At 43.4% G+C, this 18,624-nt stretch overlaps 1 protein-coding gene across 5 annotated transcripts in view; it reads right to left on the bottom strand.

The window, feature by feature from the left end:
* The window catches only part of PPM1L (protein phosphatase, Mg2+/Mn2+ dependent 1L), an 84,846-nt gene that overhangs the window by 10,946 nt on the left and 55,276 nt on the right, over positions 1-18,624 (bottom strand). For 4 of the 5 annotated variants that reach the window (XM_068406451.1, XM_068406455.1, XM_068406452.1 and 1 more), the window contains 2 exons: positions 7,197-7,371; positions 976-1,137 (listed from right to left, as the gene is read on the bottom strand). In XM_068406451.1, coding sequence (XP_068262552.1) covers positions 976-1,137; positions 7,197-7,371 — 337 coding nt within the window. Of the gene's footprint in view, positions 1-975; positions 1,138-7,196; positions 7,372-13,472; positions 13,537-18,624 lie in introns of those variants that run through there. The other variant, XM_068406456.1, reaches the window with a different exon arrangement.

Below are 18,624 nucleotides of genomic sequence, written 5' to 3' on the forward strand. Positions count from 1 at the left end.
TGGTTCTGCAACTGCCTGTTTCTTCACAAGCCAAGACCACGGTTGTTTCAAGGCCACTGCCTTAGGCTGAGCCTATACACATCGCTCAGGCTCCTGATCAGAAGGAGATTCAGGTTCATTTGACATGTTGTTGTGTTATAAAGCCTCACTTCTAGACAAATGAAAGAATCAAATTATTTTTTCCTGCTAAGTGAAGGCCTCCTCTAAGTGAACAATTGCACAGAGGCCCTGGATTTGGCTACGAGGGAAGCAATTTTACGGGCAAATCTCTGGATTTTATTGATACAGCCCCACGTACAGAGTTGAAGCAAAGTGAGACCAAGATTTTCCTGTTCCTTCTTAGCATCTGTAGACTTTTTCTTCCCCTTTGGGGAATGTTCGTGACCTCGGCTCTCTGTCCAGCAGCAGGAAGGATCCCCACTGCTCTTCCACCTCCTTGGCGGTACAAGCAGACTGAGAGGACAGTGCCCACTGTGCACGTGCAGGCATTTATGCTGTTATTGATAACCTGTAGGCTTTAAAAATGTTTTACACTCAGGGAAAAACTTGTTATTTCCACTTTATAGACGAAGGCTTGGAGGCAGAGAGGTGATGTAGGTTTAACACAAACAAGAGGAACTTTTTTCTTCATCAAATAATGTGCTGCTGCAGGCTGCTGTGGGAGCCAAGCCAGAAATGGGCTCAAAAGAGACTTTGACAAATTCATAGAGAATTGGCTATTAAACCTGATGATCCACATGTAACTTGTAGCCCAGGAGGTCAGTAGACCAACAAGTGATGAAAGCTAGAAAGATTTATTGCAGAAAGGTTTGTTTCTTATATTCTTTCCCTATACTCCTGCTACAATTCACTCAGCTTCAGACCCAGCTACAATTCACGCTTGTGCTCATTAGCAGTCACTATATGGGAACAAAAAATAGCTTTGATGAATTAGATTAATGCTCTGCTTATTTTAGGAAAAGTGTTACCACTCACCAGCTCTTTTAATCCTCTTCCTCTCCTTCAGTTGGTAGGGCTTGTGATCGTGTGACAAGGGGATGGCGTTCCCGTCCTTGTCACACAGGACTCCCCGCGAATCGCCGACGTTGGCCACCGTGAGCTCTTTGTCTGACAGCAGGGCGATCAGACAGGTTGTACCTGGGAAAAACAGAAGGGAATGGGAAGCAAAACAAAGATATGGTGGGGGTGTATATATGTGTGTATATATATATAAAAAATTGATTAGCAGGAAAATGTTTTTCCTATGAATAATGGCAGAGAGGGGCTGAAGCAGGAGGAGTGTTCCCCGGTCTCTGTCTCAGAGCTGGCTTGTCCCAACCGTCAAGAAAAGCAATAAGAGAAAAGTACAAATTAGCCCCAGAGCCCACTCGCACCTTCCATGAACTGAAACTACTGCATGAGTAAACCAGAGCCCTCACCCCTCATCCCTCAGGAATGGAGGTCAGGTTTTTTATTTTTTTAATTGAAAAGAGGAAAAGATTTGACATTTTTAGTTACTTTAACCTTTAAATACACAGAAAATGTAATTAGTCATTGCCCACCCTATCCAATGGGCATAGTTTTTGTTGGCTAAGGTGGCAGGAAAATATTGGGAAAATGAGCTGTTTTTCAAGTGTGAACACTATAGTTTTTTTTTTCCTCATTTAATTGATGCAGAGTGGAATGAATCATAGAATCACGGAACCACAGACTGGTTTGGGTTGGAAGGGACCTTAAAGCCCATCCAGCTCCAACCCCCTGCCACGGGCAGGGACACCTTCCACCAGACCAGGTTGCTCCCAGCCCCATCCAACCTGGCCTTGAGCACTGCCAGGGAGGGGGCAGCCACAGCTTCTCTGGGCAACCTGGGCCAGGGTCTCACCACCCTCACAGTCAAGAATTTCTTCCCGATATCTAATCTAAAGGTTGGGCAAAGCAGACCCAAACAAGACCATGCCTTTCCTACATTTTCCCCTTCCAGCTCGTGCAAGCTGTATTCATAAAAACTCCAGCTATTACCAATAGTCCTTGCATGGGCTTTGGAGCAGAATGCACAATTTCATTCACATTTTAGAACAGAAAGTTTTTAGACATCCACTAACACACACTAAAAGGGAACGTGCCTGGTGCTCAGTTCAGATTGCCAGCAGCGCTGTTACAAGTCTCTGCTTGTATGTTTTCATCAAAGATTTAATGAATTTAAAGTTTTAATGAAAATGCCAGCAACGGGGTGTTCCAGCATCAGCAGCACCCTGACCCCAGCTTTGCTCCCGGGCAGCTATTTCAGGGTTCAAGTCCATGTTCTGTGGGTCTTAAAGCTAAATTCTCATCGCTGCCGCAGGCTGCCTTGCTGTCCAAACCCAGAATTAAAAACTAGGTTTTGCTGTTCCCATGTCAGGAGTTGACTATCCCATGACTGGTATAAATAAAATAGCCAGCAATAAACAAGTTGTGTTTAGATGCGCTGTGTTCTGAAGGTTTATTTTTAACTTAATGGTCTGTCTTGCACAGCTCTGAACTAGAACTATTTTCTCACAAGACAGGCACATATATATATATATATATTATTTTTTGCAATTTACTGACACATTGCAGACTTAAATGGATCTAATTTCCCATCCACCAGGTACAAACTGCTGTAGTGGGGTGCAGCTGGTCATTTAAGCAGAACAAAATGGGATTTAGCATTTGAGGTCACCTCATTCTCTACCTGAACAGAAGCTATTAACTCTGCAAATGCATAATGCTCTGCTTCAATAAGAAAATGAGAGCAATAAACAGCACTCTCCCTTGCTTTTATTTATGAAAACTTCCTTAATGGATGTCCAAGCAGCATCGTGCTGATAATCTGCAAAAGACTAGAGGGCTGCTACCTGCTGAAGCCGCTCTGACCTTTCGTCTGAATTTCAGAGAGGAGGAGAACAGCTGCCTTAGCAGTTTGGGATGATGTAAAAGCCCAGTTGGATGGGAATATGGAGCCAAAACCAGCTCCAGAGGGATCCTGGTGTGCTGCAGGAGGGAGACCCACGCACCGCCCGCGAGGCTGCAGACCTCCGTGACCCACCACCCAGCTGATGCTTCCTGCTGAAGACCAGAGCTCCGCCTTCACCTCTAGCTGCCGTCTTGGCCTGACATTTGTATTTGTAAATTCATGGACTTTCCTGTGTGCAAGCCCACCCTCCTGCTCCGCAGATTGCCTTCCCCCTCCCCGTGACACCAGCACAGCGTGTATGTTTCCTACAGGTAGTAGCAAAAATCATACATTTCCTAGTAAGGAAAATACTGCAAATAACATCCTACAGCCCAGGCATTGAGAAAGTAAAATGCTTCACATGCATAGTCGTTATTACCACAATTTATATAAAAATGGTAACTTTGAACACAGTCTTCATGGTTATATGATCTGTGTGAATGAAAGAGAACAAGCGTCTGAGACAGAAGATCATTTCCAAAGTGATTTAGGGAGGATCAGTTGTTTCACGCTCCCTGACTGATGGCTGAGCTATCCTTAAGTCCCTGACCTCATGCTACTGCCTGCCATTACATGAGAAAGCAAACTTCTTTTACTGTGTTTTCTTTTCCATCTATTTTTATTTCAGTCATTTAACCTTGTGTAGAGTTAGAAAATACCGTGCTCCTGTCAGCCGCCTCAGATTTAATGCAATTGCACAAGGGAAAATTCCCAACATAAAGGGTCCAAAATTGAGAACACATGTTATATTAGTCCCTCGGTGCAGCTGCCTGAACGATACCCGGCTGAGCAGTTTACAAAGAAAATCACCAGAAAATTTAAAACCTGTGATATCCTGGCTGCAGGGACACGGTGGGTTTTTTATTTGCCTTTTTTTTTCAGTCAGGTAAGATTATTGGTGTTGTATTTTAGTATCAGAGAAGGTAAAAAAAGGTATCAGAGAAGGTAAAAGTCAAGGCTGCACCAGCTCTACCAGTTTTTAGATAACTGTTTTATCAAAAGGAGAAGTCACCAGAGTGCAAACAAGACCCAATTAAGGCATTTAAAGGCATTATGGAGCCCAGGCACGATCCAGCTCACCCTGCGGCCCCTGGAGATCTCGTGCTTCGTGTGTAGCATCCAGAAGTCCCGCGGACGCCTGGCTCCAAATCCCCGCTGGCCGGGCAGCCCGGGGTGAGGGCCAGAGCTCTCGGGCTCTGGGTGGCCCAAGCTGGTTGGCTTTCCTTGCAGGGGGCTCCAGGAAACGTGGGGCACCCTGGCAAATATTAGCTAAGAAAATGTGTTTTGGGCAGACACCTGGCTCTGGATACAGTACCTAAATATCAATATCTTTCATGACTGCTTCACGGCAGGGAAAAATGAAATTCATCTTTTTTGTCACACAATAATGAAACTCAATTTCTACAGGACTCTGAGGGATCATTAAAGAAAAGAAAAACCTATTGACTACAGTACAAAACCACCAGCAGCATCTCCTAGCAGGCCAGAGCTGAATACCAAAGTGCCTTTAAATATCCTAAACTTGTATTTGTACAGAGTGGTCACTGACCACCTCAGATGTTTAGAGATGCTCTACATCAAAGGAATAGGATTTACATCCAAGAAAGCTTCAGCAGGAAAAAATATTCTTGCACAAAATTAACCCAGCCTTAGCTAGTCAAGAATGGCACTTTTTAAACTAAGGGATTTAAAGATTATGAGAGGATTTGTACCCATCTGTCACTTTTGGCTTGCTTTCATTTCATAAAGCTTCCTTAGTCAAACTTCACTAAAAATCTTGTCAACATTTGAGTGTTTTGAGGTGAACTCATTTTAATTGGTAGTTTTGATATATTGATTTCCTAAAGGGAAAGATTTACAAAAAGAGGCATTAGGACGTCGAGTCCGTTGAAGCTGCACGTTATTAATATTGCACGCTCCTAGAAAGGCCAAATTAACATGCAAAATTGTACCAGAAGCCCGAGCCACTTCAGTGCAGCTCTGGTTTATTCTGGCAAATGGATTCAGCTGAATTCTGCCTGCTTTGGCAGCCATCCCTGGGGCAAGGGGAGTTAGCTGGGGGTGAGCACTCGGCCAACCCTCGGAAAACGGCCCTTCCAAGAGGACAGGAAAGGTGTCCTGGATGGAAAGGTCTGCTCCCTTGCTGTGGAAGTGCTCCCCGACACGCAGCACCCTGCTACAGCTGGCAACTGACCCCTAGTATCACGTACCTTAAGCATTTAACCTTCTAGTTTCCCTGGCCAACATGTAGCAGAGCTGCAACTGCTCATGATTATAGAAATGAAACCCTTGACGGTGCTCTCCAGGATGGGGTTTGTTGATGCCTCACGTAGTCTCCTGCCAGACAAAGCTGTATTTATATCACTATCACTTTTATTTTTACCTTTTTGATTTTTAAAGATTGCTTTCTTCATCTTGCATGTCCCACCAGCAGCCTGCTCTTCTCATTAAATTGACTTTGGTAGGGACAGACACCAATAAAAGAAAAATGTCCCCAACACAACTGCTCGAGCACTGAATAGCTGGAGCGCTCGGGACCACAAACAGCTGCTGCAATTACAGGTAACTGCCCCTTTTCTGTGCTTTGCTCACCATCAGATCTCACTTCAAGAGCAGGTAGCACCATTTCTGCTTTTGTAGTAAACAAGTGACATGATTAGAATGACAAGTGGGCTCCACCTCTGTGTTTTCTTCTCTAGAGGTGTCTCGACCTGATTGGGAAGCTGAAATTCTGGCTTTTTATTTACAGCAGGCTGCGCTCCTCTCCGTTCCGAATGTGTGCATGTGCTGGCACTTTTCTAAACTACGGATTTATGTAGCAGCTCATTTCCACATGATTGTTTTATTGCATGATATAAATCCCCAAATGTGTGCTTCAAGCAGTTTTAACCTTTATTTTCTCTGTACAAACACACAGTTTTCAATAAAGGAAAACAGATTTACATGATTCCTTGGACTGGTAAATTCTGCGTTAAAAAAGAACAGAAGCAACAGAAAGCAACAACTTTTGAAGCTTATTTTTTATGCATCATTGAAAACAGGCCATAGGTTATTAAACAAATATCCTGCACCCTCATTTTAACTCTGTTGTCCTTCGAGAACTCGTATGACTCAGATCTCCTTAAATATGTGACATGTGTAGTCTGCAAAGGCAGCGCAGGGGGCTCGAGAGCATTCGAGATCAAAGCAGTTTAAGAGAATCAGGCTTATTTATTGGGTGAGCATGTGAATATCATTGATAAAGTAATAAAGCTTTGTAATTACTTGAAGTTATTAAAGCTCACAGCCCTGCAAGCACCCAGAGTCTGCAAATAGCATTTTAAGTTGCTGAAGGACCTTCGAGATCAAAGTCGCTTAAGGGAATCGTATCACTAGTGAGTGGGAGTGTGAGTAGGAGTCCCAACACAGTTAAGTAGTTTGAGCATTTTAAGTGCTTCAGGGCACTGCAGCGTGAGTACAAAGTAATAGGACAAAATATCACCAGCTTGTCAGTGCTTGGATTTCCAGAGCTGGGCTAGTGATGAGGAACTCAGAAGATGGTGATGTTAGCAGAGTGCTGTCTAACCAGGCCCGACCAAAACAGTGATCCACTCGGGATGGTGTCTGCCAAACACCATCGAAATGGGATGAAAAACCCAGTTATAAGGTCTAGGCTTCTGCCTAAAACAGCTGGAAGGAAAACTGGAGCTGAGCTCAGAACTGTTCCCCACGGGCACCACGGTGCCAGGTACAGTCAGGGGAATAACAGAACAAGAAAGTGCCACCAGGAATTAAGAAAAACCCCAAAATGAGGACGGACTGAGTATAAACTCCCTGTTGTACTACAAGGCTGTCTATCCGCATGCATCATGTCACACTTGAAAATCAGGTTCTGTGGCTATCCAGTACACTCTCAGCTAAGTGAGCCCAAAAAATAAGTTAGCAGTGAAGGAGAAACCAGCAGAAAGCAGGTCGTACCACTTGCAGAGACACTAAAGAGGCATGGCTGGATCAATGGACATCAGTGAATCACAAAGGACAAAGTGCTGTGAGAAAAATACCTGTCCTTTCAGCTAGTTAGTATTCAGTCACTGAAGTGGAAGATTTTCTATCTCAGCTTGATTTTAGGAGAAAGAAATGTTTCACTGAGTCACCTCAGACCTTTGAGGACAAAGTTCAATTTGTCAGCACAAGCACTGGGAGAAAGACTGAAAGTGAGCAATTTTTTTTTCAGTAAAATGTAACTTAGAAAACAACACAAATGTACCTGCTTCATCATAGGAGACAGTCAATTTTTCCAGCATTTCTCGATCAATTGATAAAATCTGCTGTTCCAGGATGGTTTGGTAAGACAGCACACTGTTCTCCTTGTCCTTCTCATAGTCTTGAAGATGTTGTTTGAGGACTTCAGGCAGGCGGGACTTCACATACTCTGCTGCTGACTATGCAGAAAAGAGGCAAAGGTTTCATTAATACACTTACTTTTGAAAAGCTTTAACATATTCATAACAATATTTTTTTTATTTAAAGCATTCTCAGATGTAACTCCTCACAATAAAACTCCATGGTGCAAAATCCACAGGTATTTCTCTGCCAAAATGACCCCTGCCTGCCCAAAACTTCAGGGAGCTGGGGATAGAAGGGACCGAATTCCCCTGAGCTGAGGCATAACCCACTCTTCAGCAGGGAGTTTATGGCAGTCCAGAAACAGCCACCCACGCTGGCCTAGACACATACCACAACAGAGCAGCTTCTTCATCGTCGACATCTTTTGATAAAAAAACTATGAAATATAATGTCTTTATTCTAAATTTTAAAGTATGAAGTGACAGAGTGGAATCACTTCACCTGCTCATACACCACCAGGCTCGGACAGGGAGATAGAAGTGAACGTTTAACAGCATTAAAAAATGACTTATATACACACATGCATCCACACACAGACAATTCTTTGACATTTTTTTTGACATTTTTCTCCCTGCCTGCTCAAAGCCATAAGGAGACAGACATTAACACAAGGTGGCATGGTTGTACCGACGTTACGGAGCCTCGTGCAAACACAAATGGTAGTAACTAAGGAGAGGTGCTGGTGCCCCGGGGGTCCCTGCCAGCGCTGCTCGGGCTCGGACCCCTCGCTGAGATCCAAACACAAACCAGCTTTCTGGTTTTTAAGCATTAGCATCCCTCTCCTGCGAGTATGATGCTCCCACTCTAAGAGGGAATAGAAAGTCCCTCTTTCTGGCATGGGTTTGGGGTGTTTTTTGCTTTCTATCTCTGATACAAACATAATGGGAAAGGAAGACGCAGCAACGGCTGCTGCCCAGTGCCCCAGCTTTCCTGCCAACCTCAAGACAAAAGAGAAAAACAAATTATAACAAGGTTAAATTATTTCAGGCCTGGAATTGACCAGAAGTTACTTCTACTCAGCAACAGGCTCTTCCTGGGTTTATATTTAGTTTTCCAAAGTCAATTGCCTATTAAATTGCAACCTTAAAATATCACTGAAGTTCCGCTCAGTCTTTCTGCAAGCTAAGCCATGTGACACGAATGAAATTATTATTCTAGGAAAACTAAACAGACTCTCCACACGAGTACAGCATATTTAATGTCACATTTTAATAGTGGTTTTCTTCCCAGGGAAGGCCAAACTGGACATATTCTATTCACTACAAAAGTAATTTTATCTTGGCTTTAAAAATACCAGTAATATTCCAGTACCTGGAATATTAAAAAAGTGTGAGTGCACGTGTTTATGCACGTGCTTGGTATTAAAGAAACCAAGAGGCTACTGGGCGAACAAAACCAAAACACAACAAAATTTAAAAAGAATCCTAGAATCATAGAACGTTAGGGGTTGGAAGGGACCTCTGGAGATCATCGAGTCCAACCCCCCTGCCAGAGCAGGACCAATCTAGGGCAGGTTGCACAGGAACACATCCAGACGGGGCTTGAAAGTCTCCAGAGGAGACTCCACAACCTCTCTGGGGAGCCTGTTCCAGTGCTCTGTAACCCTTACAGTGAAGAAGTTCTTCCTCATGTTGAGGTTGAACTTCCTGTGCTCCAGCTTGCATCCATTGCCCCTTGTCCTATCGCAGGGCACAAGTGACAAGAGGTTGCCCCTTTCCTCTCAACACCCAGCCCTCATCTATTTATACACATTAATCAGATCCCCTCTCAGTCTTCTCTTCTCCAGACTAAAAAGCCTCAGGTCTCTCAACCTTTCCTCCTAAGGCAGGTGTTCCAGTCCCTTCATCATCCTTGTAGCCCTCCGTTGGACTCTCTCCAGTAGATCTCTGTCCCTCTGAGGAGCCCAGAACTGAACGCAATACTCCAGGTGAGGTCCCACCAGGGTAGAGTAAAGGGGGAGGAGGACCTCCCTCGATCTGCTGGACACACTCTTCTTAATGCACCCCAGGATACCACTGGCCTTCTTGGCCACAAGGGCACATTGCTGATCCATGGATAACTTCTTGTCCACCAGGACTCCAAGGTCCTTCTCCATGGAGCTGCTCCCTAGCAGATCACCTCCTAACCTGTACTTAGAGAAGAAAGACTTCCTCCCCACCATCCATACAAAAGAACACCTTGGAGCCATGGGCACTGCAGGGGTGAGAAATGCGAAGAAACGGTGGCAGAAGTGCACATTGCCCACGTGTTACCTCTCTCGGTCACAATAACCTCTCATTTTCTGGCAGGGATTTATCCATTTCCTTTATAAAACTGAAACTGCAGCATTCCCCGTGAATCCGTTTTCAGTCTGAAGCACCCTGCTCCAAATTACATAAAGGATTGACTTTAATACCTTAATTGACTTTAGGGTATTTCATCCTACCATGGAAAAACTAATATTCCATATATATAGAATAAATTGTAAAATATCTACATACAATGAAATGTACTTGCAGAGCTTATTCACAAAAAATCACATTTTTCTCTATTCACAAAAAAAAACCCTACATAAAAATCACATCAGGAGATGCTGAAATCCCTCAGCTCTGTGCTAAGCCGAACCTCAAATGCAGCCACCATCCTCCTGTAGCTACCAAATTTACCCACACTTTTAAGTTGATGAGAAACACAAATCCAAAGTAAATTTTCTTTTCATGAATTATGCTGCCTGCTAAAATTCACTCTGCTTTCCTGAAGTGTATCCTTCCGAGAGCTCCCTTGTATGTGGGGAAGCAAAGGTCAAAAATGGTTAATTAAAGGCTTCTTTATGAAGCTACTTCAAAAGTCAAGTGGTGGCTTGACAAAGCAGTCTCCTCACACAGTTATGTTGGGTGGTTTCAACACACAGGAGAGCACTTGGCATGTGGAAGGCCACCACAGCCGTAAGGGACAGTTGCACCCCTGCTCATCCTAATCATGTTCTGCAGGCTGCTACAGCTCAACGCATCCCATGGCCTGGCCTCACCAACCCACCTGACCTTTACAATTCAGGTTTTCACCGAAGAAAACACAGTGACTTTGCATATTTCTGGCACTTGAAACACTCAAGCAGGTCTCATTAAGTTGTGTTATCATTGGATGAGCACTGGGTGGTGGAAAACCCTCTCCAAGGTGTGATGATGCCCTGGGAATCCGCTGTTCGCCCCGCGGTGGGGTTGGGTAGGAGGAGCAGGACGGCAGAGCATCCCGAATTACGTGGGCTCTCCACACAAATGCACACAGAGAAGATACACCTCCATGGGCAGCGTGTAAACGTGCAAGAAGCGACCCGAGTACTCTATGACAAAATGTGTTAATTAACACGGCGAGTGTTAAGCAGCTCCACAACCCCGTGAAAAACGAGCCCTGCAAACAAGGGCTAGATCAGCACGCTGGCACGTAAAGCAACTGGAGGATCCAATTAGCTGGAGCAGCCATTATTTATAAACACAGATTTCCAATTTTACAAATGGAAGACGGGGACTTTACTGCCTCAGACCTGCACTCCGCACCGACTCCGTGATTTACAGGGAGAGGAGGGAAACCACAAATTTATGATCTTAATATTCTTGAGACAATTCATTCTGCAAACATCCAGAGACCACGGGAACGTACAGGATCCGTTTTAGAGTGTGGTATTGCTGGTGTAGCACGTACACCACTGAAGGCTTTAAAAACCCATCAGTATTCCTCTATCACATCTTCCTGCCTCTCCTTTTCAGACGTTTCCCTCCTCTTCAAAGACACATGGTTCACTACAACAAGTTCCCTTCTGCAGAGATAATACACCATGAACTGCTGGGCAAGAAGAGAGTTCACCTTATGAAAAAGAGGAATTTCAACTTTTTTCACCTCCTGGTTTACCTCAGGGAAAGAATTTTTTAAGTAGGATCAAGTGAGTTTGACAAATAGAAGCCTGAGGTGGGTACAAACAAATGAACAAGGGTGTAAACCCTGTGGAAGACAGTGTTGGCCAGGATAATCTCATGGGAAGGAAACATAATGAAGAGCAAAGTGGGATTGATCTGTGGACCCTATTAGACATCTCTGTAAGAACTGTGGAGAATGCACAACAGGAGCTGGAAGGAAATTGGTACAGTATCAAAACTATAATAGGGCAATAAGAGAGGCTAGGTAAATAATCCACAAGGCTAGATTGTTAATACAGATGATATAATTTATCGAGAAAGGAGGCTGTGGAAATAAACAGAATCACAGAATCAACCAGGTTGGAAGAGACCTCTGGGGTCATCGAGTCCAACCATTGCCCTGACACCACCATGGCAACTAGACCAGGGCACTAAGTGCCATGTCCAGGCTTTTCTTAAACCCCTCCAGAGATGGTGACTCCCCCACCTCCCTGGGCAGCCCATTCCAATGGCTAATGACCCTTTCTGAGAAGAAATTCATAAGCTGCTCAGTGATCTCAAACTCAAGGACGCATACACAGAGTGTGAGTGTAGAAGAATAACAAACACTGAGAAACAAATGGGGACTAAAGAAAAAAATGACTTAGAGCAGCGAAAGTGGCAAGAAGAGGTTCTACAAGTCCATTTGTAATAAGAAAAAACTCAGGCAAAATGTTGCTCTGCTGCTCAGCAGAGTAGAAAAGCCATTGACAAATGATGCCATAAAAGCTGAAGTATTTAATGTCTTTTTTTGCTACAGTCCTCACTATCTTTACCTTGCTGCATTCAACTGGCAGCTAATATCAGAGGCAAATAACCAAAATCATCAGAGAGAACAGGGAAAGAACACGTTGGAAAGTGCTTATAAAGATTAGATATTTTCCAGCTGGCTGGCCCCGATGAAATTCATTCAGGTATACACAGGTAATGGGCTGAAACAATCTCTTTAACGACCTCTGTCTTTGAAAACTCACCGAGGATGGCGAGACGCTCTTTGGAAAGGGCAAACGTCAGGGCTACTTTTAAAAGAGTATAAAGGGAGAGAAACGGAATTATAGACTAGTCAGTTTAACTTTGATGCTTAAAAAATGGGATAAAAGATCAAATGATTTCTACACACACAAAAGCACCGAGATGTGTACGGCGCAGAGAGCGGAGTGGCTCTCTCGGGGTGGAAGGAGCCCGGCTCATTCAGGTCCGATCAGCTGCAGCCCAGGCAGCAAATGCTCCCTTTCTCCTTCCAGCAAACATACCTGTGCTTAAAGCCTTAGTACCACTGATCCCATCATCAGCACAGACAAATCTTTCATGCTGTTCTCCTAAGCCGTGGGGGATCCCGGAGCAGCAGCCTTCCATGTAAATTAGGATGCTGAATCCCATGCAGATGAAGCATTTCAGAGAATCTTTCAGGATTAAGATGCATCTCCAGGGTCCCCTTGGACCCACCACGTGTTTGGTGCTCCTGGGAAGCAGCGACGGGGTGTGGAAGCCTGTCATTGCCACCAGCCGACCTTCACTCGCTGCCACCCCAGCTCGTGGAAAAGATTTCAAGTAGAGGTGCTATTGGAAATATATAGTGATCCCACTTGGAATGTCACGTTCCACATTTTAGACTAGCGCTCCTTAGCAAAAATACTTTTATATACAGGTTTCTGGACTCACATCTTAAAAAAAAACCCCGAAAAACCTCCAAACCCACACAATTCATTATTCTAGGAACAGCGCACTTATTAGATATCTCCCAACAGGGTGGTAAAAAGCATGGCATAATAAGGCTGTGGACATGAAATGTATTCCAGAGAGTCCTGTATAGCAATGCTGTAAAGCTTTCCTGTTCATTTCAGAAAAGTACAGTGCAAAAAAATATATATTTACATATATATATATAAAACCTCAGCCAGGTTAAAGAAAACACATCTCAAATGAAATAAAAGACTGGGAAGTCCATCTCCCCCTGACCCACTTCATTCAGGACAACTTTATGAGCACGTTCTCCCTGCCCAGCCACGCTGTTTTCAAACACGGTGCAGCACAGGGAGTGAGTACGTGTTCCCATTTTACTGTCGTTTCAAGAGTCATTTCTTGGCAGCCTGATGCTCTGTTGGGTGCTTACTATAGGAAGGAAACAGCTAAAGAATGTTCTTTGGGTTCCTCCCTCCCTGAAAAATGAACTTACTGCAGACAAACCACCTTCTCAACCTACTCACGCTGCAACGCACGAAAGGCTGGTGTTGACTGAAGTAGATACAGAAATTCTGCCTCCAGGTCTGCGTGTGCCACTTCAACTGAGCTCTGAGACATCAGCCCCGACTCTCACATCTCACACTTGGTATTTGGGATCAGATGCCTCTCCTTCATCAGCACGAACCACGAATAACTCCGCTGCAGTCAGTGGGATTTTGCTGAGGCAAACCTCTTGGAATAAGGACGTGAAGCTATGAATAGTTATTCAAAAGGAAAACTTAGGAGAGCAAAACATAATCTGCTCTCAAGAGGATAATACAAGATCTGCAAATGGCACCAAGACAAACATTTTGCCCTCTAAGGCAAGGAAGTATTTAAAGAACAAACATGCCAAACGAAACCTGTTAGTAGAGTTTTCCTGCAATACAAACTTTCATTACACTTAGCCTATTATGTCTATTAAAGTGTCTTTTTTCTCCAAAATAAATATTCGAGTAAATAATTTACTATTGACCGATATGGATCCTAGGAAAGCCAAACCCATGATTTAAAACAAGGTTATCAGCAAAAGCGTGATGCCTGAAATCATTCGAGGAGCTCAGAAATCCTTCCCTAGGACTTTCAACAAGACTGAGCACTGAAAACACCACTACTATTTTGCAATCCACGCGCAATTTATTTCCGTAGCAGGAAAAATATTAGCCTCACAAACATCTTTAGTTAATCAGAAGCTATATAATCACGAGAAAATTAACCCGATTCCAAGGAGATGTATAAAGTTCAAATTAGTATTCATGCTGAATTGTCAGAGATAGATTAAATCCATAATTACAGTAATCCACAGCTGCTTCAACTGCAGAAAATAATGAATTGCCCACTGGTGTCCATGAAATGGAAAGAAAAGGCCATCTGTTGGGGAGTTTTGAGCACGGAGAGCTTGATCTTCTTTGACGCAGCCTATATGTGGATTTATGGCTACGAGCAATCTAAATAACCATATCACCAAACGGGAAGGATAAAAATAAACCAGGATGATGATTTATGGCTTTAAATTATGCATTTTAGTTTCTTCCTTAAGACAGCACTTGTCACTCACTTCTTAAATAGACTTATTTAAATGTCCTAGAATGAGAAGCAAGGAAGTCAACAGAATTTGTAATGTAAAAATTACACGTTCTGTTCCCCCTCCCACTCCCCCCAACGTTAGTCATGTAGAAATATGTGCCGTTGCCGTGAGCACACACGTGAACGTTGGCACGGTGCTCGTTAATCTAGGACGTGGACCAGAAGAAGTGAGAATAAATGCAAAACCACTTCTTTTCCATCTGTGGACAGTGAAATACTTGTCCAAGTAATTTTTTTTAATAACTAATTTTAATTAAATAATTAAAATTAACAAACCCATGCTCCATGGGGTATAGCCAAGCAGCCACTCGTTCTACAGATGGGGACAGAAACAAAGCACAGAGTTGGATTTGTCAGAGGTTTCACTGCGATTGGCAGAGCTACAGGGAGCGCTCTGGAATCTGGACGTCTAATTAAAAGATTAATTTTACCAAGGCAAGGGGAAGCATTATGAGTATCTTGCCTGGCATCTTGAATCAGGACTTCCCTGTCTCATTGTTTGAATGAATAAATCATTTTGAAAAGCATGCAACTGTTCTGGAGCCAGAGAACCTTCCCCAGCCCTTGGAGGTTAATTATCCTTCCTGATAGCAGATAAACTCACACACCACAGAAAATATTCACATTATTGCCAATCTGAATCTGCTGTTATCTATGACTTTCAGCCACTGAATCAAGTAAAATGTCTGCTCACCTACATTCCTCTTTCTCATGTAAATCCATGCAAATTGATCAAATCACCCCATTATCTTCTCATTGATAAACTCAATAGATGGAGCTCATTGAATGGTACATTATCACACCTCACATTATCGTGCACCCTTTCTGATCTTTTCAAGCATCCACATGGTTCTCCTTTGAACTCTCCTATTTCCCAGCTTTGTTCTTTAGGGCTCATCATCCCAGCAAGGCAACACACCACGGAGGAAGACTCACTAATCACTTCCTTACTTTTATCAACCATTTGTGTTATGCTTATTGGCTCACCTTTGCCTTGAGATCTCATGTGCAGCTCATGTCGCCCCTAAATCTTCTTTTATGACCTACACTGTGCAATATTAGATATAGATATAGCTGATTCTACTGAAATGCATGCTACTTGCATGTGTTCACCCAACGAGTTACATTTCTCTGGATCGTTAATTGAATGTCATTATTTATCACTTCTCCAGTCTTTGATGAAATTACTAAGTCACACCCCGACAACAGCCAGGACAGCTCTGTGTATTCCTGGGAATATACAGAATCACAGAATCAACCAGGTTGGAAGAGCCCTCTGGGATCATCGAGTCCAACCATTGCCCTGACACCACCATGGCAACTAGACCAGGGCACTAAGTGCCATGTCCAGGCTTTTCTTAAACCCCTCCAGAGATGGTGACTCCACCACCTCCCTGGGCAGCCCCTTCCAATGGCTAATGACCCTTGCTGAGAAGAAATGCTTCCTAATGTCCAACCTGAACCTCCCCTGGCCAAGCTTGAGGCTGTGTCCTCTTGTCCTATCGCTGGTTGCCTGGGAGAAGAGGCCGACTCCCACTTCACAATTAACCCACTTAACCCACTTAACAATTTCTATTCATAATTATCCTGAAGGCTATCACACAACCCAAGTTTAATATCTTTAATACACATCTTATTGATTTGAAAGTATTCAAAATAGCATGTTCATCAAGTCAAAACACATGTTTTTCTTGTAAGTTTTGGCTAGCTGCTATGAGAACTGTTATTATTGATGAAAACAATCAAACGCTTCGATTCATACAGCCGTGAAGTGGAATCCTGCTCGCAAGGAAATCAATTATATTCTCATTAAAGAACCTGAATGATGGGACAGAGTGTACCCTCAGCAACTTTGCAGATGATACAAAACTAGGAGGAGCTGAGTATCCATCTGATACATAGGAGTATCCATCTGATACACCAGATGGATGTGCTGCCACTTAGAGGGACCTGGACGTGCTGGAGAAATGGGCCAACAGGAACCTCATGAAGTTCAACAAAGGGGACTGGAAAGTCCTGCCCCTGGGGAGGGACAACCCCCATGCACTGGGGGCTAACCAGCTGGAAAGCTGGTTGAAGAAGGACCTGGGGGTCCTGGTGGACAAGAAGCTGACCATGAGCCAGCAATGTGCCCTAGCAGCAAAGAGGGCCAACAGCACAATGGGCTGCATTAGGGAGAGCATTGCCAGCAGGTCAAGGGGTGATCCTTCCCCTCTGCTCAGCACTGGTGAGATGCATCTGGAGTGCCAGGTCCATACATAGACAGGGACATACTGGAGTGAGTCCAGTGAAGGGACATGAAGATGATTAAGGGGCTGAAGTATCTGTCATACAAGGCGAGGCTAAGAGAGCTGGGACTGCTCAGCCCAACGCAGAGAAGGCTCAGGGGGATCTTATCCATGTGTACAAACACAAATGACGGAGATGGGTTCCTCTCAGTGGTGCGCAGTGAATGGCCAAGATGCAATGGGCACAAACTGAAATACAGGTAATGCCATTTAAACCAAAGAAAAAACTTTTTTTTATGGTAAGGGTGGTCAAACACTGAGGCAGGTTGCCTGGAGAGGCTGTGGAGTCTCCATCCTTGGAGACAACCAAATCCCAACTGGACATATTCTTGAGCAACCTGCTCCAGCTGCCCCATCTCCAGCAGAGGCTGGACTGGACCATCTCCAGAGACACCTCCAACCTCAGCCCCTCTGTGAGTCTGTAAAAATATTTCCAGAGAATGCCATGGGATGGCTACTCCACCCAGAGTATTTATTCTGGTTGTTTAGACAACTGTATCGATGCACCCAAAAAATGTTTAGCAAATATACGAAGAATAATGAGAATAAGAGGAGTTACTACCCTACTACAAGGAAACACATTAGCACTTCAATTACATATGCACAGACACAAACTCTGAATCTTAATTGTGCGAGGAAGCCAATTATTATTCATGCCCTCTTTAGGAGAAGAATTAAGATTAGTGGGTAAATTAAACTGAAAATTAGCCACAGCCAAAGCACTTATTTTGTAACACTCCTGTTAGTTTTAGCAAATAGGAAACTGAAGCTTATGGCAAAGGTGAAGTATTTCATAAACCCTGGAAGATGCACAAGCACAGACACAAAAGACAACCATAATTATGACTACCATATCCCCATGGCCATATGTAAAGGACATGGATATTTGGCACGTGAGACTAATATCTCTATTTGCCAAAAGGCACGATTTAGCTAATGGAACAAAGCAAAATATGTCCGAATGAATCACTAAAAAAAGAACAGGCACGTCAAGATTTAACCCAATTTTTATGCTAATTGGTCATAACTATTAACATAGATGAGCTGATATTAAATTAGGAAATGTTAAAAAAGGTTTAAAAATGCATGAAAACACTTGTCCATTACCAGTTAACTGTGCAGAAAAATCTAAGTCCCAAATTACAATTTATGGCTGCAGGTGATTACTAAATAGCAATGCCTATACAGCTACACCAGCAGGGACTGCATTTGCTGAAGACCAGGATGAACTGAAACATTTTCTTATATTACTGTAATCAAATCTAATCAACAGGGGATCTTTTTTTTTTTTATATTGGCATAAAAAAGCAGAAATGAGAGAAAGAGAAATAACACTGAAAATAATGGTTGAAATGTCACAAAACCAACTAACTTTTTCCAAGAGTATTGAACTGCTCATTTTGCAAGCTAGGCAGCAAGCCTTTTTTGATATAGAAAAATACTGCATTTCATGTTTTACTGAGCTCATCAAGTTCAACACAGAAGGTGAAAAAAAATCAGTTCTGCAAAATGACTGCAACTTTGTGCAACGCCCGAGAAAATGATGTTTAAAACATTGCGACTGTAACCGTGCATCAACGCAGGTCCTGAAATGAAATCAGAAATGAAAGTGCCTTAAAGCTACTCCAGGGGATTTCTACAGGTGGTTCTGTGCAGATGCTTTTCCAAATAGCAGTGGGTACAGGATGGTTTATGAAGAATCAGTTTGAGCAGAAGCCTTTCTGCTACTTTAGTTGAGGGAAAAATGTATTTATAGCCTATT

Source organism: Nyctibius grandis, chromosome 8 (genome assembly GCF_013368605.1).
Source record: "Nyctibius grandis isolate bNycGra1 chromosome 8, bNycGra1.pri, whole genome shotgun sequence".
Taxonomy (NCBI): Eukaryota; Metazoa; Chordata; class Aves; order Nyctibiiformes; family Nyctibiidae; genus Nyctibius; species Nyctibius grandis.